Here is a 26287-nt window from a genome sequence, read left to right on the forward strand (position 1 = left end):
AGCTCTCGTTTTGCCAGGCACCAGGGTCAGAGCAACTTGTTTGTCCCCTAATATCTAATCAGCTACCAAGTACTGTGCTTTATAATGTCCTTGTCTTTTTACTCCCATGGTCACCACCCTTGGCTAGATGCTACAGAGGACTGGTGAAAGTCAAGGAGAAAAGAAAAGGAATTATAAGTCATGAATTTGAGTGGGAAGAAAGAAATATTTTATTTTTCTTTGTTTGAGTTTTTATTTAAATTCCAGTTATTAACATACAGTGTAATATTCGTTGCAGATGTACAATGTAGTGATTCAACACTTCCATACAATGCCCAATGCTTATCACAGGTGCACTCCTGAATCCCCATCACCTATTTCACCCATCCCCCCACCCACCTCCCCTCTGGTAACCATCAGTTTGTTCTCTATAGTTCAGAGTCTGTTTCTTGGTTTGCCTCCCTCTCTTTTTATCCCCTATGCTCATTTATTTTGTTTCTTAAATTCCACATATCAGTGGATGGAGAGAGAGAGAGAGTATTATGCTAAGCAAAATAAGTGAGTCCGAGAAAGAAGTATTTTAAAAGAATAGATTTGAACTGGATGTGAAAATAATGTAGCACCTCACAGATAGGGACACTGCATTTCCTGAATAGACTTACTAAACTGTATCTCTTCTTTGAATTATACTTAGAAACTAAATTTATTAAAATATTAAATGTATCGGGGCGCCTGGGTGGCGCAGTCGGTTAAGCGTCCGACTTCAGCCAGGTCATGATCTCGCGGTCCGGGAGTTCGAGCCCCGTGTCAGGCTCTGGGCTGATGGCTCGGAGCCTGGAGCCTGTTTCCGATTCTGTGTCTCCCTCTCTCTCTGCCCCTCCCCCGTTCATGCTCTGTCTCTCTCTGCCCCAAAAATAAATAAAAACGTTGAAAAGAAAAAATCTTTAAAATATGAAATGTATCAATGGAATACCAAGCAAGGATAGAGACTAAAGTAATATTAAAATAGCAGTTAAGGACATAAAACAGTATTCCCAATTAACTGAGAAGAAGCCATCTAAATTAAAGGTTGAATAGGAATGACAAGAATAGACAGCCTGTATAAATGAGGTTATTTTGAAAGAAAAAGCTGGGGGAAACAAAGAGATGGTTTGTCACGCCTCACAGAAGTTGTGTGCACACGCATGTGTATGATGTATGAAAAAAAAGGAAATTCAAGGCCCTACACCATGAGGTCTGAGCCAATCTCTCCCCCCCTTTTCCTCCCACTACCCACCACGGGATCCTTTGCTCCCCCTGGTACTTCTCATCTCCTTACCTTCTTTCCCACCATAATCCCGAGTGTCCTCTACTGCGATCCCCTTTCTGCATCTTAGTATCTTTAATGGTTCAGTCAAAGCTCCATGAACTCTCATTAGCCCTTCCTGACAAGCCCACCACAGTGTCCTCTCCTTCTTCTGCCCTCTTACAGTCACTGTCATTTTCTCAGTGAAAGAAATCTCAACAATATAAAGTAAAACAAAAGTTCCTTCACAAATATTTCAGTTGACGACTACTACTTTCTCTCCCTGCTGGTGCCTTCTTGAGTATTTGTCAGTGTCTGATCCCCTCTGCAACCAAGAAGTTCTTTAAGGCAGGGATGGTTTGTTTATGGATCTTTAAACCCTTCACAGCACAAGGCTATGCCAATGTGTGATCTGACAAACATCTAGTGATGCGAATAAGCAGCAGCACACTCTGTACAAAGGCAAATACCACACGAATTATGAGACTGTAGATTCTAACACACAAGATTAGAAGGGGAGACTTGACCGCAGTTGTCTTTTCCCTCAGCACTTCTTATAAGGATACCAAGACTGAGGCTTGAGGTGAAGTGTGCAAGTAAATGGAAGAGGGAGCTTAAGTAAGCAAAACCAGACAAGGACCCTGGACAATACACTTGTCATGAGGTAAATGTAATAGAGACCAAGGAAAATCGACAACTGCTCAATAGCAGTCAGATATCAAAACATACCAGTATTTCCTTGAGCATCTTCTACCTTATTCGGCAAGGACGACAGAAAAGACGGCCTGGTGAAATGAGGGCCCTGAAGAGACGACTGCTGCTGCCGCTGCAGAGGCATGGTTTTGAGGACCAGCCTCCAGTCCACTTGGGTAATATCTGATCTTGAACGTGCATGCCCTGGCTTGAAAGTAGAGGTCTCATCCAGTAAGTCATTCACGGATCGAGGTCTGTCCCTCCGACGCTGACAGATGTTGAAAAAGTTAAAGGTCGACGCTTCTTTTTGTTCCATCCAGGAAAGATTATCTGGGGCTGTCCCTTTCTGAACCACAAACTGTTCTTTGGCAGGGAAGACATTTTGAGCTTTGGTTTCTAAGAGCCTGCTCTTACAGTGGTCCCAAATCAGGCCCCCCTTGCCCAGGGAGGCAACATTTCTGATAGCACCATTATCTGTTATGGTACTTAGTACCTCGTGCCCCACCAATTCGGGGACTTCCTGAATCCCATAAACCTCAGCTTGCTGCACAGCCTTTTCTAGCTTACTATCAAAAGTACTGAAGAAATCCTCAGTAACTTCCAAGGCTGGGCTGATATCATCCACTTCCAAGGCTTCCATGTCATAGACTCCAAGAGGCCTAAGGCTTCTACACTGCTTCAGGAAAGGGCTTCATGAACGTTCACCCAACAAAGAGAGGTGCTTCAGCAATAGAGTTCTGGAAACAACTGAAAAAAACCTTCATTCGACTGCCTAAAGCAGACCAAAACCAAGGGTAGTTGATGTTTTTTCGGTCATTAAAAGCATTTGCTAGCGGCTAATGGCCATTAGCAGAGGTATGGGGAGACAAATGTTCCTTTGAGATTATTCTTCACTGAGATCTCTGAAAAGACAACAGGATGTGCTTGTCAAAGCAATGCCGCGCAATCCTTAATTTCCTGGAAGAAAAGAAAGAGCACAACATTGGCACATGGTTCACTGTATTCTATAGTACACGAATCTGCCCAGCTATTTCCGCATCTCTACATCTTTCTACGGTAGTCACGCCCAAAGTGGACAACACCTACACAGAGGCTCCACTGTCAAGAGCACACATCACTCCCGGCTTTGTGTCAGAACTTACACAGAGCAGGGTGGAACGTTTGATAAAGGGAATTAAGGCCAATAGCTTTCACTCAGACAGAAAAGCCTTTGAGCACAGTTGTGAAAAGTCTGTTCTGGCAAATCTCTGTGATATGTTGACCTAAAACAGGAAGCAATGAGGCTAAGAATTCTGTGTCTGGGCCTACGTCATAATTGGTCTAAATTCAAAAATGCATGAGTCCTTCCACAGACTTTGAAAGCTCTGATGGTGCATCAGGCTAAAAAAATGCAAGGGGAAGGAGTGCCTGGGTGGCTCAGCTGGTTGAGCATCTGACTGGAGCTCAGGTCACAGTCTTGTGGTTCATGAGTTCCAGCCCCACATCAGGCTCACTGCTGTCAGCATGGTGCCTGCTTAGGATTCTCTGTCCTCTCTCTCTGCCCCTCCTTCTCTCTCCCTCTCAAAAATAAATAAACATTAAAAAAAAAGAACTTTCTAAAAAAGTGCAAGGGGTAAGGACAGAGAGAGGCTCTACCCTTTTCCTAAACCCAAATGTTACTGTGTCTGTGCTTCCCAGGTGTGGATTATGTAATACCTAATGAATGTCTCTGGACTACAGAATTCCTCCACTCATCTTGAAAATAAGGCTCCAGGCTCAACTCCCTAAGGCTTTGAGGACTGGCCTAGGAGTACAGGTCCAGCCTCAGGGCTGGGCAGAAAATATTCTATGTGAGCACTAACTCATTCTCTGGGAAAGACTGGATCTCCAAGGTCAGGCCAAATTAGCACAAACCTTGACAGAGATGCTGTCCAATGTGGTAGACATTAGCCATAGATGGCTATTTCAATTTCAATTCATAATAAAAATCAAGTAAAGTTTTTCAGTCGTACTATCACATCTCATGTACTCAATAGTCACATACACCTTTGTATTTGTACCAAAGAAATGAATGAAGAAACGAAACAACTACGCAAGGGTTTTTTGCCCTTAACTACTTACAAGTAGGTAAAATTGGGCAATTAGCAATACCTCTGCATATTGCTGCAAAGGTTCATAGATGTGCTTTTTTTGTTTAAAACTGCACAATTTTGTGGTTAATTAAAATCAGTTTTAGCACTTAGGTCTTTAAACCATTACATTGAAATCAACAGCACCAATCTACATTGCTTAATGTATATAAATTAAACTAGTATAGAGAGCCCTTTATTTTAAAATGTGTCAAGAGGTTTGTAGTTCACAAGAACTCTGGTTAACCTCCTGTAAAGTGATAATGACTATGAATTTGTCTCTATTTTACATTTTGATACATCATTATGTTAGCCCTCATGAAGCCAGGCAATGATTGACTTTTAGAGATAAACATCAGTTATAATATTTTTCTAGTTGCAAACAGGGTTTCTTTTCCTGTGTTTACAGTTAAGCCTTGAGTCTCTTGAATTGTGCAACAGGGTTTCACCACTTCTGTAATTTTGAAAAATGGGACTTTTCAGTTTCATCTTCTACACCAGAGGCTATGAAAAAGAAATACATTATAAATTTTAAAACATTCAGTTCTTTACTAAAATTACAGATGAACATAATAAAATATATTAAAAAAAAAAAAAAAAGCCAAGGATGGCTCAGTCGGTTAGGCCTCCGGCTCAGGTCATGATCTTGTGGTTCGTGACTTTGAGCCCCACATCAGGCTTGCTGCTGTCAGCCTGTCAGTGCCGAGCCCGCTTCAGATCCTCTGTTCCCCTTCTCCCTGCCCTTCCCCCGCTTGCACGCTCCCAATAAATAAATAAATATTTTACATAAAAAGGCCCAAAATGGAGTCACTTGGCAGAGCCCAAGTGACATCAGCAAATCAAGACTTAATATCTAACCTTATTGCACATTCAGCCTCTTCCAGGAATGTAACCTTTAACCAGTCAATCTGGAATTACCAGATCAGCACTAGTGAGGTTATCTGCCTAATAGATCCCTGCCCTTCCCCTAAAGAAAGGTGACCTTGCTTGAAACAAGCCACTCTTTGTTAGAAACTTTAGTTTTCCCACCCCTTCTACCTATAAAAGCTTTCCATTTTGTAAAGCTTTCTAATTACAACATGGGATGTCACCTGATTCATGAATTATTGAATACAGCCAAATTGATCTTCAAGTTTACTCTGTCAAATTTTGCTTTTTTAACATAAGTTTCCCATTTAATAAAAGATGCACCAAGGTGTAAAGCAGGTAGTTATTCGACTAAGATTATATTATGCATATCCCTTTTCTTACCCAGTGCTTAAAATTCAGTCTTTAATCATAATAGAAAGAGAGTAAATGCCTTCAAAGTGATTCTTTCTTTCTCTGTCTCTCTTTCTTTCTTTCTTTCAAGTCAAAATATCTGGAAATACACTCTTTGTGCTACCTATTTAGGTATTCATAGGCTGGTTAGAAGCATGTAACCATTGGTGGCCATCACAGCTAGCTTGTAGAACACTTCTACCCCACACATCCTAAAACCATAGACTGCTAGACAAAGAAGGGAACTTTGAAGTCATCCTTCCAACCCCAATCCTTCACAGAAGGGGACACTGCAGCCGAGACATCATGAAATCACATGGACACCTTTGTATGCATTAGGAAAGTCTTCAAAAGAAGGTGTCCTGAGTTGAGCTTAGAAAACTTAGAAGGTATTTGCCTGGATGGCTAGGAAGAAATTAGAAAGCATAAATTACATTTTGATTAGCAAGGGATTTTCAAGTTTATTAAGTGACTTTCCATAGGCAGTGTGGTGAGCAATATAGTGGAAAGGGTCTGAACTAGAGTCAGCTCCGGGCTCAGATCCCAGTTGTCTCATATTAGCTATGTGATGTGGGGCAAGATTTCCCTGACCCACACCCACTCCACCCCAAGTGCTTCTCTAGGCTAACCTGTTCTTCCTACTCTAGGAATTTTGATTTTCACTATTTAATGCTTTCCATAGCCTCTGTTTGGAACTTATGCAGCTACTCCCTTTCCTTTCTGATGGAAATATGCATTTACCTTTCTACTCTTCTCTATGGGACCCAGCACTCTCATGCCACTTTTTCTGTTCTTCCTCCACTCAGTCACACAGGCCTTTCAGTCCCTCCTTAGAGGTTTACCTTGTTGACCTCCAGGCCCATCCACAAAGCTGTTCTCATTGCTGGACGGGCTATTCCCTCCCTCTCTCTTTTGCACCTACCTAATGCCAAATTATCCTTCAACCTAACATCAAGTGACAGACCTGTATTCTCTAAAGATAGACACAACAAATTCTGTCCCATATGATTGTCTGCAATGAGACCTTGTTACTCCCCCCTCAAGAACTGACTTTATTCTTCCACTCCCTGAATCTGGGCAGGACTTGATCAACAGAGGGTGCAGAAATGATGCTCTGCCCTTTTGAGGTATAGACCTTACCCAGCCTGGCAGCTTCCTATCTCTTGCAGCTCTAAGTTGATACCTAGGAAATAAGGCTATCCATTAGAGAGGTCACATGTTGCATCAGGGAGGCAACAGGCATGTGAGTGGAGAAGCCATCTTGGATGACAGCCTAGTTAAGCCTGCAGAGGATTCCAGCCCCAGTCAGTGTCCAACTGCAACTCATAAGAGATCCCAAGTGAGAACTCTCCAGCTAAGCCTAGTTAACCCAGAACTGTGAGAGATAATAAATTATTGTAAGGCACTAAGCTTGGGAGTATTTTGCCACACAGCAACCAATAATCAGGACTTGTCACTTCCTCAGGGAAGCACTCTCCAGTGTCCCAGACTAGGTTAAATGTCCTTAAGTTTCTAAGGCATTTGCATGTCTGTAAGTTATACACTTTACAGTCATAATTACCAGTTTCAAGGTCAATAGCCTGTCGTAGCAGCTGTGTCTATTTTGCTCACCCTTGGACCTCCAGAACACAGTTGCAATTTAATAAATCTTTGTTAAGTAAACTAATGAATTATTTTTGAGTGGTTATCTTTAAGACCATTGACATTATTTTCTTTTCCTCTTCTTCTTTTGTTGTCAGTACCTCTGACTTAACACCTCTTACCACATAACTATCTCCAGCAATAAACAGTAAAGATAGCTGCTGCTTTAACAGTAGTAAAAACAACAACAACAACAATAATTACTCTTTAGTGTAATAAATGAATTGACAGACCAATGTGAGAGATCCAGCCCTTTGCCTGTATTTGCATAGTACAAATTAAGCAATTAAAAAGAGTTACAGAGAGTTGCAGTAACTTATTTATTCCATATTTACTGAAGGAGCTACTGAGTCCTAAGCAAAGGTGATACTACAGTGAACAAAACAGATATAAATCCTGCCCTCGTGGAACTTACATTCTAGTGGAGCTCTTACCATATGTCAGGCATAGCTCTAAATGCTTTCCGTGTCTTACCCTCATGTGTAAGGTGTGGCTAAGAAGGCCTCCTGAGAAGGAGATACATTCCTCCATACTCTGTGTTGGTCCAACCCATCCCATCCCAAATCCGAGCCATCTGTGAAGTCTTTCCTAAGGACTCAGTCCTTTCAGATCTCATCCTTCCCGAAATGTCTAACCCATTACTGAACAAGTCAACTTTGTAAACCATCTTTTTCATCTCAATTAAACTATGAACTTCTTGAGGGCAAGCCCCATATCCACACCTGTCTCCCTGTTCCCCCAAAGCCAGAAAGGTCTTCCTGCCTCTTGCCTTCCTCCCTCCAATGCAGTCTCCACATCACTTCTCTTAACCCTTCACAGTCTCCCCAGTAGAAGAAGGGTCAGTAAACATTTTCTGTAACGAGTTAAGATAACAGGGGCCCTTGGGTGGCTCAGTTGGTTAAGCATCCGACTCTTGACTGTGGCTTAGGTTGTGATCTCACAGTAGTGAGATCAAGCCCCACATTGGGTCCTGCGCTAAGCTTGGAGCTTGCTTGGGATTCTCTCTTTCTCGCTGTCTCTCTCTCCCTCTCTCTCTTTTCCTTCCCTGCTCACTCATGTACACACTCTCTCTCAAAATAAATAAACACTTTTTAAAAATGTTAAGTTAATAAATAGCTTTGGCTTTATGGTCCAAACAGCCAGCTTTGTGACCACTCAACCCTACCACTGTCATGCAGAAGGAAGCCATTGACGATATGGAAATGGGTGGGCCTGTCTGTGTCTAATAAAACTTTACTTACAAAACAGGCTGATAAACAGAATGTAGTATATGCATACAACAGAATATAATTCAGCCTTAAAAAGGAAGGAAATCCTGTCATATGCTCTAATATGAATGAACTTTGAGGACATCATGCTAAGTAAAGTAGGCCAGTCACAAAAAGACAAATACCACATGATCCACTGGATATGAGGAGTCTAAAGTAGTCCAATTCATAGAAACAGAAAGTAGAATGGTGGTTTACCAGGTGTTTGGGGGTACAGGAAAGAAGGCAGGTGATGTTGAACGGGTATGGATTTTCAGATTTGCAAGATGAAAAAGTTCTAGAGACTGTTTCAAAGCAATGTGAATACATTTAACACTACTGACACACAGTCAGTTGAGCGTCTGACTCTTGATTTCAGGTCATGATCCCAGGGTCTTGGGATCAAGCCCCGAGTTGGGGCTGAGCATGGAGCCTGCTTAGAATTATCTCTCTCTCTCCCTCTGCCCCATTCCCTCCCCCCACCTTCTAAAAAAGTTAAAATAAAGAAATAAAAACACTACTGACACATCAAAATGTGAAGATGGTAAATTTTATGTGTGTGTGTGTGTGCGTGTTTTGTTTTTTTTTTTTTTACCACAACTCAGAACAAAACAAAATACAAAAAACAAAACAAAAAAAAGCCCAAGCAGGCAGAGCATCAGATTTTCTTGTGGGTAGTAGTTGCCCTGAAGACTCAGTCCAACAGAGGAACTGCGGCTCCGCCAATTACCTGCAATGGGACTTCAGCAAGTTACTAACCTCCTTAATTTCAGTTTTCTCATGAGCAAAATCAGCAAGTTAATAATACCTCTCTCTCAGGACAGTTGAGAGAATTAAATAAGACAATACATGGCATGGTTCCTGGCCCACATCACAATGGCCTAGAAGCCCCTACCTCAGTCTGCTCTGTCATCTCTCCTCCATGACTTCACACCTTCCCTACCGCCATCCTCCTTTCCATCCGGCCATACCGGCCTCCATGCTGATTCTCAAACCCGTAGGCATGTTCTCACCTCAGGGTCTTTGCATTGGCTGTTCACTCAGAACCAACATGACCTTGAAGTAATTGTTCACGTCACCTTTTCAATGAGGCCTACCCTGACCATCCTATTTAAAATTATAGCAGATATCTGGGGCACCTGGGTGGCTCAGTCGGTTAAGCATCTGACTTCAGCTCAGGTCATGATCTTGCGGTCTGTGGGTTCGAGCCCCGCATCGGGCTCTGTGCTGACAGCCTGGAGCCTGCTTCAGATTCTGTGTCTCCCTCTCTCTCTGCCCCTCTCCTGCTCATGCTCTGTCTCTCTCTGTCTCCAAAATAAACAAAAAAACATTTAAAAAAATTTTTAAATTATAGCAGATATCTCTGCCCTGGACTTCTGATTCCTCTTACTCTGCATTTTTAAAAAATAAACTCATAGTTTTAAAACAGTTTTAAATTTATAAATTTATAAAAATGAGAGAGAGAGCAAGCAGGGAAGGGGCAGAGAGAGAGGGAGAGAGAGAATCCCAAGCAGGCTCCAAGCTCTTAGCATTCTTGGAGCAGAGGCCAACTCGGGGCTCAATCTCATGAACTGTGAGATCATGACCTGAGCCAAAATCAAAAGGTGGATGCTCAACCTACTGAGCCCCTACATTTACAAAATTATTACAATGATAGTACAGTGAGTACCAGCATACCCTACACCCAGTTTCCTCCATGTGACATTTTACATTAGTATGGTACATTTCTCACAATTAATGAACCATTAATAGTCCAATAATGATACATTATTATTAACTGAAGTTCATACTTACTGGGATTTCCTCAATTTTTCCTAATATCCTTTTCTGTTCCAGGATTCTATACAGGATATCACAGCATATTTAGTCATCATGTCTCTTTAACCTCCTCTTGGCTATGAGTTTCTCAGTCTACTTGTTTTTGATGACCTTGACAGTTTTGAAGAGCACTGGCAAGATATTTTATAGATTATCCCTCAACTGGGATTGGTTTGATGTTTTTCTCATGATTAGACTAGAGTTATGTGTTTTTGGGAGAAAACCCACAAAGGTGAAGTGTCATTCTCAAAGCCAGATACTATCAACATGACTTACCACTGTTTATGTTAACCTTGATCACCTGGCTTGACCTTTTTTCTTTATGTAGTTACTATCTTCTAACACACCACTTAATGATCTTATTTACTTAATGTTTAGTGTTTCTCTCTCCCTAATAAAGTATTAGCTCCCCAAGGGCAGGAATTTATGCTCGCTTTGTTCACTAAGGTATCCCAAGTGCATAAAATAGTGTCTGAGATATTTAAAAAAAAAAAAACAAAAGGCACTAACTATTCATGTGTTGAATGAATGCACTGTTACTCCTTTGTGCGATGTTCATGGGCCTTCGTGACTACCCACCTCTCCAATTTGTAGATGCTAACCAGCATCCCCCTTACTGCTTTACTCCTCCCTGCTTTGCTCCAAGGTAGGGAGCCTTTCCCAATTGCTCAGGCTCTCTCGCAGCACCCTGGGTTTGCCATATCGCACTGAAATGACCAACAATCTCTATCCCATGTATCCCACTCTACACTTGAAGCGACTGGACACCAGGCAAGGTGCTTACTTACCCTCCTGTATAATCTGTGTCTTCATCCTCTGGGGCTCCATTTTGCAACCTCATTCTTTTTGGAACTTCGTCTTTTCCCTAGGATATACAGGCCTCAAATTCACTACAACACAAGCAGCTACTGCCAAATTTAGTCTCTATAAGTAAATACCTTTCCCTAGCATGCTTCATTTAGTTTTGAAATTAATTAAAAATAACAACATATTCAGACAGGTCAAAATATGCAGATTATGTTCCCCTGACAAAGTGAACCAAATAAATTGAGTGTGTAGGTGCAGTGTGGTTTGCCTCAGCACAAAACTGGAAATTAGGAGCTAATTAGAACTGTGTTCTAAATCTGGCTGAACCACACACACACACACACACACACACACACACACACACACGTGCTGGGTGGCCTCCAGCAAATCGTTTAACCACTGAGTGCTTTACTCAGCTACCTGCATCCAACAAAGTTGCTAACATCAAATTGCTAAGCCTGTGGATCACTCACTAGGTATCTGTTCCAACATGCCTTTAAAAAATGTAAACTATATAATTATGGAGCACTCCACTGGACCTCACCCACTCAACAACCACATGTTCCTGGTCTATACCTTCAAAGATGCGTCAGCCCAACAACGGCAAAGTCAGCAACCAACTACTTACAATACACTACTTTTCAGCCAAATTCAATGATCTATAGATATTTTATCTTATTTTACATAAAATTCCCTTTCTGTAAAAAGGGTTATTTCTCCTATTTAAAAGATTGAGAAACTAAAGTCCATTCGTCAGTGTGGTAAGAAAAGCTCAACCCAAAGAATCCCTTGCACACATCACAATGTAACAGGATGGAGAAATCAGTGTGTTGCTATCTTCTAACAAGGAAGTCTGCTGTTTACATGCTCATTAAGCCAGGCTAATTAACAGGATGAATAAGTCAGTCCTCCCACACTGAGGCAGAAGCAGATATGAGCAATAATACCAGCCCAACCCACACAAAGATGCCATGTTCTCCAAAGCTGGATGGTAAAAGTGCTGACTTCCTCCCACTTGACTAAATGGCCTGTAATCAGAATTTAATGAGGGCTGAGAGGGTGTCTGAGGCTAGGTAGTTTTAGAAACAGCTGGACTATGGAGAAAAATGCAATGCTGAAGACACCTAGGGTAAACGGTTTCTGCCAATCTATTTTCAAATGTGAGAACGAAGAGGGATTACAAGGATAGTCAGCACATGTGGCTCTTCCATGTTCTTCACTTTGGTTCGGGTTGTAGCTGACGGAAAATTTTCTAAGTTATATAATGTAAAGAATCCACCACACAGAGGATCTGATCCTAGTAAGACGACCTTTCTGGACCATAAGGCTATAAGAGATAATGGTTTTTCATGGTGATTTGACATACAGATGATGTAGGCGTGTGGATGGAGCAGAGGCGAGCCACCAACAGCAGACGAGGAAATAGTGCCAGTGTGGACCTCGTAAGGAGTTCAGAGGTCTTTCAGAGGAGAAGGACACCAAGAAACACAGATGGAATCCCATTTTCATAGGCCTAGAAGGAACATTAAATGGCTACATTGTCTATAAGTTTTAATAAATGAGAAGTCTATTGCTATGTAACACATTAGGAGAATAACATTAAGAAGATAATTTGTATAGTGTTTTCCCAGTTCTAAAAGCAATAAATATTCATAGAAACTGGAAAATACGGACAGATATGGAAAAGAAAATAAAAATCAGTCATGGTCTCCTAACTCAGGGGAAATAAATCAATAGGTGTGTTGTGTCCAGTATTAAACTGGAATCAGATTATATATATAATTTGGGCACACTGTCTGTTTATACGCATGCTCAAAAAGCAAATAACACTAACCTTGAAAAAACCAAGCAACGTCCCCAGGTGTGCTGTGCCCACTTACACCTCACAAGCTGGCACGAGGGCCCACTTGATTGAACCTCCCATCTACAGCTCTCCGGAGACTTCCTCCATACACAACCACTAGTGTTCCTCCAAGTCCCGGTCCTCCTTGATGCTGTTAACCAACCCCTCCTCAAACATCCCCGGTGCTTCACAGGCACCACACATCGACTTTTCCTCTCATTTCTATCCTCTCATTCTCAGTCTCCATCTTCCTCCCTTCCTCACCAGTCTCCTCACCAAATGTGGGCATTGCCTGAGCTCTCTTCTCCAACTACAGCTACATATGCTTCTGGGCTCAATTTCTCCACACTTGTGGCTTCAATAATTACTTCTATGTTTATGCCTTCCAAATGTCCGTTGTCAAGTCTCAATCTCAGGCCTAATCTCTGGTCCCAGGTTCCCAACTATTCATAAGACTTTTCTACCTGGCTTAGGGGATCTCATGACAAAATTAAGCTCAATCTGTCTAAAACCACAGTCAGTTACTCATTCAATAGATTTTTGGTGAACGCTCACCACGGGCTGGGCACTGTTCTAGGCACTGGGGAGACAGTAGCAAATAGATCCTTTAATGAAGCTTCTGCCGACAAGGTCCACCTTGCTCACCTGACTCTCTAAACCTTGCACAATCTTGGCCTGGCTTGCCTGCCCTGCTGCCCGTTTCTCTTCCAGAATATATTCGTTTCCTCCAAACTGCAATGCTACAGCTCAAATTTTATGTTTTCCCAGCTTCAAAATGTTGGTTAACACAGCTATCTCTAAGGTACCCTCTCCCCACCTCTACCTGTGAAATTCTTTCCACTCTACAAGCTCAAATCCTGATCCTAAAACTGTCTGCTCTTTAATTTAAAGGTCCACAGAATCTCTTGGTACTGCCCCAACAACATATACATTGCATGCTGCCTGCTCTTTCTGAAATGATGACAAAGACAATTATAATTTCTCAAAAGCCTATACTGTCCCAGGTACATTGCCTGTGTGTATCACAATGTGTAATGGGAGTATTATTATCCCCATTTTACAGACAGAAAATGAAGGCTCAAAGATAAACAATTTGCCTGAGGGTCAGACACCTACCCTGCTGGACCTACAGAAACTTCAGATTGGTGATTCTAACCTATTTCATTTTCATAACCCCCACTGGGCCTAGAACTATGGCTAGTACACAATGGGTGCTCAGTAAATATTTGCTGAATGAACAACTGAATAAAGAGTAGGTTTTCAAAGCACTGACGTCTATAAATATAAATACCACTCTGGTTTTCCGGCAAAAGTACATTTAAATTCATTATAAGCTCATTTAAGTAAAATATAACAAAATGTATGTTGATTTGAGCTTCAAAATTTTTTCTTGGTAGAGAAAGCTTCTAAGCTGTAGGAACCAGGTTTAAAAATAACATGGCAAAGGTCAGGCAGCCAAGACCTCACTCAGACATTTTATAGGAACAAAAGCACCTATGCAGCGCTAGGAACTGTTTTGTGAACCACTCCAAATCAGTAGTTGGGCTGGTCTCATTTCCCATTGACTTAGAGCTCAAGCTCTTTCTAATACCAGTAAAGAGATGTTCCCTTTGAAATACACCCAATCAATTTAAAGCACTTTTCAGTACATGTTTGCTGCTTGCAAAATCATTGAGACATTTAATGCCCCGAGATGTTTTCCCAGAAACCAAACTAAATATAAGCATGGCATTTCAAATCTCAGATTGCTCTGCTGTTGGAGGCAGTAATGTTATTATGCCCTGATGTCAACCACTGGATTGGAAAGCCAAGGTTCCTGATTGGGAATCCCATTTCATAAAACCACCAGAGTTCCAATATGTCCCACTTTTAGAAACCAAACAGACATAAACTTCAGTTATGTAAGTGTCAGTGTCTGAAAATGCAGACTCAATGTTTTCCACTTCCCTTTACCTCCATGGTAAGGACTAGAGATTAAAAAACAAACAAAATACCCTCAAATTATCTAAGACTGAGACGAAGAAAGCAAATACTTCCATCATAAAAAAAACCACATCTGGCTACAGTCAGCCTCCAGCTGCAACAGGGAATAACTGACTAGAATCCATGTAGATGCCATCCGAGCCAAGCCAGCTGGCATAAGTTGAATACGTGACAGACCACAACAATGAATGTAACAACCACCAGGGAGATACACTGAGACCCAGATATGCAAGACACCCAAAAGGAACTAAGAAAGTAGCTTCAAAGATGTTATCAACTCATATCACGATTTGGCTTACTGAGAATAATCTTTTTCATATGCATGGTTTAGAGTATAGTTTATAAAGTGTTTGATAAGCTTCTTGATAAAAAACCAATAATAAACAGAGAGAGGTAAGTAAAGTAGCAGGATTGTTTTAAAGATGATGAAAGAGAAACCAAGATGACTCATCTAGTGTCAGCTGAAGGCCCTATGGGGAACAAAAAGAGGCTCCTGGAATCCCTGTCTAATTACTGGGCCAACCAAATTCAATGACCTTTTAAGTCACCTTAAATTGCTCAGGGGCACTGATGTTAGAAGGACCATAAACTGTAAGTAGGTTAAATCCAACAATGAGCCACCCAGTTTTGAATTTGTTCAATGGGACAGAGGTGTGGCAAAGAGGACACAAACTTCCGAAACCACAAAGGGTTAATGTCCCAGCACTGACTTCTAAACTGAATGACTACAAGCAAGTCAGGCTGACTCAGGACTTCTGGGCCCTCCTTATCTGCAAAATGGAAATCCTGCCAATGCCTGCCCCCAACTACCTTAGAAAATTGTAAAGCACAAATGCAGTTAATATATGTAAAAGCTCTTTATAAAACCTAAAGCAATTACTATATTCCTATTAGAAACTAGCTGATTTCTAACCACACAACCATTTATACTCAACAAGCATTTACAAGCATGGACCAAGTACCCAAACACTAGAGGCTGAGGACACAAAACCACGGCTTCTGTCCTAAAGAGCTTAATAGCTAGTGGGGAAACAACATAAAACCAAGTGCAAACAGTGCGTTAACAGAAGTATCCAAAAGGTGTTACAGGAACATAAATAAGGAATCATTAATAATCAAGAGATAATAAAAAGTCTTAATGACCAAACGCAATTAAATGTCTTAACAGTCTACAAAGAGATGACTTCAGCTGGAAGAAACCAAAGACAAAGGAAACAAACACACAAAATCAATCATACCTGCTCTAGAAATGCTGTTACGTCTGGCATGAAGCTGTCAACCCTATGGTAAGAGCTTCAAAGGTTCCAAAGAATCAGTTCAAAGTAAATGAATAATCTCACAAATGGAAGGCACGAATGCAGGGCTTCACAAAGCTGCCCAAGTCTTTCTGACCCACAGAGACATCTCTGGCCAATAGAAGGCCTCGGCTACATGACTGGGATGTCATGAGAAATGAACAAATGCCTCACTTCCTGTTGACTTCAATTCCTTAGGTCACTGCAGCTGATTAGCAGAAGGGAAAATACTTACAACTTTAACCTTCAAAACAATAATCAGCTTATGGGTTAGTACATATTCACAAAACCAGTTCCTATGGGTACTTAGGGTGAATGTACAGTGAAGTAATTAACTGTTGTTGTTGTTGTTGTTTTCTTTATCAGCTACAATTGAACCTGTTAAAAAGTGAGCCTGGGTCTTTGTTAAAGGCATCTAGAGAGTATCAGACCCATGATAAGGTCTAAGCAAAAGGTGATTCACTTCTTATTTGAAAGGACAGACACTCAGTGGTGATCAATGGCATCCATGGCTCCTCCCTCTCTTTTCAACTTAATCTGTGACCACAAACTTGACTACCAAGCGGCCTCTTACCAATTCTGTCAGGAAACAAGCAAGGCTAGCAAAGGCAGACAAAACAGTCTTTGACCTTCAAAGATAAGGACAAGGTAAGGTAAAATAACAGGATGAGTCTTTGTTATTTTGCTAAATACAACATGAAGGTCAGAAACAATCTCTGTCCATCATACAGGACAAAGGAAAAGTTTACAAAGTATGAAGGAAAAAAAACAGCAGGAACTACATTTTCATCTCTAGTTCTGGATTTAAATTTCTTTTATTATAGACTGTTATCATTAGCATGGAATGGAGTTTTAGAAAACAATTCTGCAGCACGTACTCATTTTGAAGCTCTCATTGGACCATATTCCTTTAGCTCTTTTGACATTAAGATGACAGGCATATGATAACTGGGACTCAAAGAAATGCCTGTTGTCCAAGACCACCACTACTATACTAAATTCACTAAAAATGTACTGCAAAGGACTCATTCAGTGTGGATGGACACATGGTAAATGTGGAATGATGTATTTAATAAAATGTTTAAAAACAAAATAAAGAGTTTTTATAATTCCTAAGCCAATACCAAGATTAAGAAGTCATAGCTATTATTTTTGGGTAGTTGCTAAAGGGCAGTCATTAGTTAAGCCCTTTATCTGCATCATCTTGTTAAATTCTCACAACTCTATCAGAGTGCTGCTGTTATGATTACCACTTTACAGAAAAGGAAATTCAGATTTAGTTTTGTATTATTTTTTGTAATGTTTATTCATTTTTGAGAGAGAGACACAGAGCGTGAGTGGGAGAGGAGCAGAGAGAGACACAGAACTTGAAGCAGGCTCCAGGCTCCGAGCTATCAGCACAGAGCCTGATGCAGGGCTCGAACTCACGTACTGTGAGATCATGACCTGCGCCGAAGTCAGACGCTCAACTGACTGAGCCACCCAGGTGCCCCAAAAGGAAATTCTAAAGAGATGAAGTTATGTGTCCAAAGTAATATTGCCAGTGGGTGGAAAAAAGACTAAAATGCACACACAGTCCTGGAAGGCATTTAATAGCAAATTAATTACCCTGAAATAATATAGCTAAAATTTTACAGACATCGGGCTTTGAATTGTAGTGTCAAACCTCAGCAACTTTAAATTATTTATTATTAATAACTAAAATAATTATTTAAATTATTTATTTTTAAATCTTTGTTAATCCCACAACTCAGAAAGTTAAATGCTAAATATCATCTTTACACCCAGGGAAACAGTTTATACTTAATTTATTTAAAAAAATCACATCTGTAATACTTCTGTGTCATTGTAAAGTCTTTAAGGGAATGGTGGATGAGAGGTCCCTAAACAGAGTAAAAAGCTGTTCTCTAACTAAATAGCTAACGTCAATTCTCTTAGTGACCTTGAACACATTACTTGTAATGTCTGCAAGGGTATAATAACTATGACTTCATTTAGGCCAAATAAGTGCTTTTGCAAATGTTGACATAGTCCTAATTGCCCAAACCTTTTACTAATATTTCCCTAAGACATCATTTTTCATTTAGCCAATAAATAGAAGCACTTGTAAAATGTTTGCTGTAAAAACAAAAAACAAAAACAAAAACAAAAATCCACCCCTGCTAATAAGTGTTTCTGTCAAAAGAATTAAAGAAATCATTTCAAATTAAATATGACCATACATAATTCCAACACATTTTAACTATTAAGGTAGGTCCAAATAAATTGTCTCCTTCTAAAGCCAACGGAACTTTTTTGGTGGGGGAGGAAGAAGGGTAAGAATGTCAATGTATTTGGGGCTCAATCAAAATAACAAAGTTGACCCACAACATTCAGTCTTGTTTCTTAGGCCTACTGAAAGTTGATAAGCTCCGGTTTCATATCACCACACTCCAGAGAATCTCTAGACATCATATCTAACGTTTCAGTGAAGGACAATTACTTTGGGAGCATAAGACCCGGAAGTGGAAGGCCTGTTTGTTTCAAGGTTCCAAGCACTACTACCAGAGGTATGCCATTCGAACCTGAATTCCAGTCACTTCGATGCAGGTCAAATAATACCTGTCCTACCCTCTTCAAAAGTCATCTTAGAAAGCAAGTCTAATGACATAATGCAGTGCTCTGTGAACTCCAAAGCAGGGTACAGGATGCCGACAGGAGTTTGCATGGTATCAGTGAACAGGGCACCGCATCCTCTTTGATCTCCTCCCATTATAAACCAACAAACTGGTACAGAGAGTGGTAACAGCAATCAGTTTAGGAAGCTCTGAAATAGGTTTTAATCTACTCAAGGAACTCTTGCACTGTTCAAGGCAGCATGAGTCACTGTGTTTCCGCGTTCCGGGTGGTCTTCGAGTGGGGAGATTCAATTGTACAAGTGCACGATGATTCAAAAAAGAAAAACCAAGTAAGTAAAACCCTCCCTTGCCCTCCAAGTTCCTCTACAGCTAAAATACTTTCTCCTCCTCCCTTTGAATTCCAAGTTCCTAGAAGAAACTTGCTCTTTATGCTTTCTGACTCTACTTCTCACCACTCGTTCATTCTCCCCACCGGAGGGAATCTGGTTCTTCACCAGCTGCAACTGCAGAGGCAAAGGTCATCAACAACTTCCTTCTTGCTAACCCCAGGAGACTTTTCACTCCACACCCAACCTGCCCTCTCAGCAGTATTTGACCTACTGAACATCACGCTCCCAAATACACTGATGTAGCCTTTTCCGGTATTTCTCCTTTATCTCTGCATGCTCATTTCAGTCCCCACTATGAGCTCCCCTTTCCTATGTTCATATCATAAATGCACACATTCCTCTGTTTTCCCCCATAACCCTTTTATTTAGTTCCTCCTCTTCTCCATTTCTGTGGCTTCAGCTACAATCCACGTGGTGGATGAGCAACAGATTACTCCCCTAAGATCTAGACTCACAAATGCAACTGCCTTTTGGATGTCCCCTAACTCCTAACATGCACGAACCCAGCTCTTCATCTTACCCTCAACCTGCCCCTCCTCCTGACATTGCCCATATAGCGAAGGACATCATCATCTGCCCCAGAAAATGAACATCATCCTTGACCCTTCTGGCTCCTTCACCCACACCTCCATCTGTCAAATATATCCATTCCTCTCTTATTGCCTTAGTTCAGACACCACCACCAGTCTTCCCTTCAGTCTTGCCCTCCTCTCATCCAGTCGCCACACTACCACCTAAGTGGCCTTTCTAAAATTAAAACTCTGGGGTGCCCGGGTGGCTCAGTGGGTTGAGCGTCCGACTTCAGCTCAGGTCATGATCTCTTGGTTTGTGAGTTCAAGCCCCATGTCGGACTCTGTGCTGACAGCTCAGAGCCTGGAGCCTACCTCGAATTTTGTCTCTCTCTCTCTCTCTCTCTCTCTCTCTCTCTCTACGTATATCTCTCTGCTCCTCCCCCACTCACGCCCTATCTCTCTTAAAAATAAAAATAAATTGGGGCGCCTGGGTGGCGCAGTCGGTTAAGCGTCCGACTTCAGCCAGGTCACGATCTCGCTGTCCATGAGTTCGAGCCCCGCGTCAGGCTCTGGGCTGATGGCTCAGAGCCTGGAGCCTGTTTCCGATTCTGTGTCTCCCTCTCTCTCTGCCCCTCCCCCGTTCATGCTCTGTCTCTCTCTGTCCCAAAAAAAATAAATAAATGTCGAAAAAATAAAAATAAATAAAAATAAATAAATAAACAAACAAACAAACAAACAAACATAAAATTAAAACCCTGCTGTCTTCTGGAAAAACCACACACTCCTTAACATTGCCTGTAAGAGCTCATGTCCACTTACTTTCCCAGGCTTATCTCTTGAATTTCCCCTCTCTTCTCTCTACCCCACAACACACAGGGACACAACTTGGCAAATGTGAATTCAGCCTTTGGGTCTCTGCTGAAGTATCACTTGTTCCCTGACCTCCCATGTCCATTTTGGACATCCCTCTTATGTGTCCCCATAGCATCCTAATTTCCTCAATTATAATGCTTTTTATGCTGTGCAAAATGGCCTGTTTACTTGTCTGTTTCCTCCACTAGACCATAAGTTTCATGAAGGCAAAGACTATGACTATTTTAGTCAAGGTTGTTTTACTGGCCCCAAGTACAAGAGCTATGTGTCATGGTACAAAACAAGTGCTCGATTCTTACTTGTTCAGCCAATGAATCAATGAATCCCTAAAGGTGGAAGAGAAGTTGTTCTGGAAAGGCTAAAGTGCTGATAAAAATGGATCAAGAACACGTGGGAAAAGATCATTTAGTTAATTTCCTGGAGCATTAAAAACTGCTGGTTACAGTGCTGATGTTTTCTAACCTGCAATACATGTTCCCTGTTCTCTGGCTAAAAAACTACAAGTAAAGTGGATATTTAGCAATTTCCCCACTAGATAAATGTCCACAAGTAAACTTGATAATGCAGAACAAAGCAGCTTTAGTTTGTACTGAATTATAAATTGGTTACACTAATCAAGATAACTGGACAAATAAACTTCTACAGTAGTCACAAACATGGCATGTAATCAGAGAATCCAATCTGAAACACATAACTCAAGTTAACAGTTAGTGTGTATGAAAAATAAACGAAATGTTAATGAAAATAGCATGCCTGACATCTTAATACAATGGCCTCTATAGTTTAACTTTGGTTTTTGCTCATAACTCACATTGCCATCAAGATTAATTACACCCTCAGAACACATACAGTTCTCACCTTATTGTCAGTATGAGGGTTAATTATGTGGACTTTTTATTGTCTGTCTGGTAATAGCCACAGGAGCCAATGAAATAGAGCAAACATAATGCATGGAATTTACTACTGGTGGTCATTTTTATCATAATGTCACTCAGTACTCAGGCCTCTGAATTATTTAGCTTGCATGTAAGCTGGAATACAGTTCAGCTACTTATGAATCAAATACAAAATACACTTTAAAAGAAAAAGAAAAAAGAAAAAAGCAACCCCTTGCTAACCATCCCTCCACACGATTTCTTTTAAGGGATTAACACTTCCTCATGAAGAAAATCAGCATTTGGCTAGTGCCAATGGGGCAACTGGCACTGTCTGGATGTTTCTGTGGATGTGAAAGAATAGAGCAAAATGAAATTAGGAATGGGAAGCAGTGGGGAAAACGAAAGAGTAGCATTGCTCTAGTGCTCCTGGAAATTGTCTAGAGATGGAGAATCCTAAAACATCTGCCCAAATGATCTAATCTTTTCCAGGTTCCTGTTAAAATCAGGTCTTCTGAAACTAGTAATTAAAGTAGCCCCTAGGGCGCCTTGGTGGCTCAGTCAGTGAAGTGTACGACTCATGATTTTGGCTCAGGTCGTGATCTCGTGGGTTCATGGGATGGAGCCCTGTGCGCTGTGCGCACAGAGCCTGCTTGGAATTCTCTTCTCCTCTCTCTCTCTGCCCTCCCTTGTTCGTTCGCTCTCTCTCTCTCTCTCTCTCTCTCTCTCTCAAAATAAATAACCGTTAAAAAAACAAAGTAGCACCTATCTGCCTGCCTGCTTCTTAAATATGTAAATTTATAGCTTGCCTTCAAGTATTATGGGAAGGTTGCAAACATGATTAAACTGAAATAGAGTATGTCAAATATCTGATAAATATTCAATGAATAATAGCTTTGAGTGTTTCCTAATGTATCAGATGTTACCAACCCAGGCCAGCTTTGTTTTCCTAGTCATAATATGCAGATGTCTTTCTTTTTGCAAATGGTTACATATCCATTATAGTTCTTTGTTTTCCACTTGGATAATTATCCTGGGTCTATACCCCAAAGCCTAAATTCCAACAATCTATGAGAAAACAAAGCTACATTAAACATTTGTGGACATTAACTTTAAAAATATTTCTGGGGCATCTGGGTTGGTTGAGCATCCAACTCCTAATATCAGCTCAGGTCATGATCTTGTAGTTCATGAGATCTAGCCCTGCTCGGACTCTGTGCTGACAGTGCAGAGCCTGCTTGGGATTCTCTCTCTCCCTCTCTCTCTGCCCTGCTCATACTCTCTCTCTTTCTCTCTCTCAAAAATAAATACACTTTAAAAGGTATTTCTAAGTTCCTTTGGATAGATTGTTAGAAGTAGAAGTATTAGGTCAAGGGGTGGGGGCATTAGTGAGGCTTTGCATACATTCAGCAATGAGTTTTATAGAAAGGTTATACCATTTGCTAACCCCTCACAGCATTTGAGAGTGTCTGCTCCGCTGCACCCTAACTAATGTGAAGAACTGAAATTTTTAACAATATGTAAATTTTAAGAGCTGGAAAAAATGGGACCCTGCTGTTATTCCAATTTTCATTTCTTTGATTAATGGAAAGAGAATGTATTTTTTTTAACATTTATTTATTTTTGAGAGAGAGAGAGCATGAGTTGGGAAGGGGCAGAGAGAGAGGGAGACACAGAATCTGAAGCAGGCTCCAGGCTCTGAGCTGTCAGAACAGAGCCCGATGCCAGGCTTGAACTCATGAGCCATGAGATAATGACCTGGGCCACCCAGGCTCCTGTAATGTGTATTTTCGTACATCTATTAGCCATTAATTTCCTCTTCTATGGATAGTCTGTTCCTGTCTTTTGCCCAATTTTCTGCTGAAGTCTGTATTAGTTTTCATCTTTCTGTTTTTTAAAAGTAGGTTCCACGCCCTGCACGAAGCCCAGTGCGGGACTTGAACTCACAACACTGAGATCAAGACCTGAGCTGAGATTAAGAGTTGCACACTTAACTGACAGCCACTCAGGTGCCCCTGTCTTAACTTTCTATTGCTATATAACAAATTTCCACAAACTTAGTAGCTTAAAGCACCACCTATTTCTTAAGGTCAATGCTGAAGGCCTGGGTAAGCTTGACTAGGTTCTCTGTTCCGGGCCTCTCTCAAGAGACTATATTCAAGGTGTTGCTGGCCAGGCTGGGCTCTTAGCTGAAGACTCTGGTAAAGAACCCAGTGCTAAGCTCATTCAGGTTGTTGGCACGGTCCAGCTGCTAGACTGTGCCCCTACATCTGAGGTTCCAGTTTCCATGCTGGGCCAACTTCAGCAATTCTAGGCCTCCTGCATTCCTTCTCAAGTGTCCCCTCCACCTTCAAAACAGCAACAGTATGTTGTTCCTCCTCAAGCTTCAAATCGTTTGGATTTCACCAGCCAGAGAAAGCTCTCCACTTTTATGGACTCCTGTGATTAGACAAGCACCACTCTGGTATTTTCGCCATTTTGAATTCAACTGTGTCACAAAATAGAATATACTCAAAAGAGTGATATTTCATCATCTTTATAGGTTGCATGGATTAGGCCATCCAATCTTGGTACAGGGGCATTTTTAGAATTCTGCCTGCTATAGAGTCTTAGGTGTTCTTATAACATGTTCATGTCTTTATGATAAACCTTAATTGCATGAATTTACTTAATAAATGAATCTTACTGATGACTGTAAGAAGTTGCATTTTCACAATGACAAAGGCAACTGTGGATGGTGCTGCTGTGTGCTAATAAGAACTTTGAATACCGGGGCACCTGTGTGGCACAGTTGTTAAGCATCTGACTTCCGCTCAGGTCATGATCTCACAGTTCGTGAGCTCACGCCTCGCTTCGGGTGAACACGAGCCCCACTTTGGGTAAAACATGAGCCCTGGGTGAGCTCCACTTCTCTCTCTCTCTCTCTCTCTGTGCCCTCTCTCTCTCTCTCTCTCTCTCTCTCAAAGAAAAAAAAAGAAAGAATTTTAACACCCACCTTTGCCAACACTGATATTTTTTTTAAATTTTTAATTGTGGGAAAATACACATAAGATTTGCCATCTTAACTACTTTCAAGTGTACGTCAGTAACATTCACACTGTTGTGCAACCAATCGGTAGAACTCTTCATCGTGCAAAACTGAAACTATACTCATTTAACAAAACTCTCCATTTAGCCCCTACCCCAGCTTCTGCAATCACCATCCTACTTTCAACACAGGTTTATTTTATGTATTTTTCAAATCAATGAAATAGTTTATTATTTTTTAGTAATCTCTACACCCAACGTGGGGCTTGAACTCATGACCCCAAGAGTCACATGCTCTTCTGACTGAGCCAGCCAGGAACCCTTTAAGTATTCCTTAACAAACGTGTGTAGCAATTATTACATGTGCTGTTCTTAACACTTTAAAAATATTAATTCATTTGATCCTCACAACCACCCTATGAGAGCAGAACTATTACTAAACCCATTCTACAGATTGGGAAATACGGCAGGTAACTTCCCACGGTTACACAACAGGAAGGTGCTACACAGGAACTGAAATCCAGGTAGTCTGGCTTTATAGTTCTTGCTATGAACCATCACATTGTGAAAATATTCATTTTAAAGACAAACTCATAAGGCATTAGTATTATTTCTTTGATGTGCTTGATTTCAAAACACTTCTCTACATGCAATTTAATCTAATACTCTACTAACTCAAAGTTAGATTATGTGACCAGGGAGACACATCTGTATACAGCCCAATTTTTGGTGAAAGCATTTTCTTGAAGCTAATGAAATGAAAACTGGCTTGTATTTGATTACAGACACAACAATTAAAATTTACATGCAGTCGATTTATAATAAAATACCTTATGAATGAATATAAATTGCAATTCACCACGACTACTGAAAATACTAAAGAAAAAAAAGGTGTTTCTCTTTTCCAAGGAGGAAAAAAACAAAAGAAAGGAAAAAAACTTCCAAATAAGTTTACAACAGCATAGCTCAATCTCAGCTTGACCTGGTAAATTCAAATCTGCCCTGCTTTGCAAGCTATAAATCTAGACCAATATCCATTTGCCATTCAACCATATACCTCAGTAGACAATTTTATTTGTTGAGTGGGTCTGAAATGTCCTCATCCTGGTGTTTTAGCATAGTAACCCTCTCACAGAGGCCCAAATCATGCTTGTCATCAGCCACACAGCGTCCTTTACTATACATTAGAAATGAGCGTTGTCAACAGAAGGAACAATCGTTTCCGTAGAAGCCCCGGCGTGATGTGAGTTAAAAGCTCTGCTGAGGTTTGGTTTCTAGGACCCAGAAGCAGGGAGACTAAAAACAGCGCACAGAACAGGATGTGCTATTTCAACCGCTTTCTGCTTATATACCTGATTGATAAAAAATAAGCAGACAATGCATCGTGTGATCTGCCCACACCCATTATCCTCTACATTGCAGCGCAGTCCCCAGCAGGAACTAAAAGCCAGAGTACGGAAGAAAGAGCAAAATCATCGCAACCCCAGGGATACCCTCGGATATGTGTTACAATGTTGTCATCCCCACACCCTTCCCCCACTGGCCAGCCAGGCAGCACAGACGCAGGCAGATGCTCACCTGGCCGCGGGCTGTTTCTCTGCCTTCACCTACGCGGCCTGCAGTCTACTCCTGGCCGGGGCGCGGCTTCGGGCAAGCCCGCCTCACCGTGACAGCCCGTCTGGCCGCCGACCATCCCAGCCCGGCCGTCTGTTTACAAGCGCTTCTCGCGGTCCCACTCTTAAATGCTTCCCCCCAGCCACCCGGGAAGCGAGACCCGGACACACAAGGTTCCAGGGTCTCAAGGACTCGTCTTTTTTTGCCCAAGGAGCCAGCGGCCCGGGCGGGCCTGACCGCACAGCCAGGCCTTATCTCTGCTTCCTTAGACAAGATTTTTATCACACACGTTTTGAAAACAATGGCGTGTGCCGCAGAGTCTCCGCACGGCTCCCCCCAACGCCCGAATGAATATTTGCAATTGGAAATTTTCACTTGGGACAGGCACACAGGATTGGACCTTTTTTTTTTTTTTTTTTT

General features: G+C 41.3%; 1 protein-coding gene across 3 annotated transcripts in view; it reads right to left on the minus strand.

Moving 5' to 3' along the window:
- Positions 1-26081, minus strand: part of PLEKHM3 (pleckstrin homology domain containing M3) — a 199652-nt gene extending 173571 nt beyond the window's left edge. Inside the window, exons 1-3 of one of the 3 annotated variants that reach the window (XM_043577646.1) lie at positions 25832-26081; positions 10820-10896; positions 1994-2914 (exon numbers count right to left, since the gene is read on the minus strand). In XM_043577646.1, coding sequence (XP_043433581.1) covers positions 1994-2597 — 604 coding nt within the window. In that variant the 5' untranslated portion in view covers positions 2598-2914; positions 10820-10896; positions 25832-26081. The remainder of the gene's footprint in view (positions 1-1993; positions 2915-10819; positions 10897-25831) is intronic. The other 2 variants (XM_043577645.1, XM_043577644.1) reach the window with 2 other exon arrangements.
- Positions 26082-26287: the final 206 nt, after the last annotated feature.

The sequence above is a fragment of the Prionailurus bengalensis genome, chromosome C1, assembly GCF_016509475.1.
Source record: "Prionailurus bengalensis isolate Pbe53 chromosome C1, Fcat_Pben_1.1_paternal_pri, whole genome shotgun sequence".
Taxonomy (NCBI): Eukaryota; Metazoa; Chordata; class Mammalia; order Carnivora; family Felidae; genus Prionailurus; species Prionailurus bengalensis.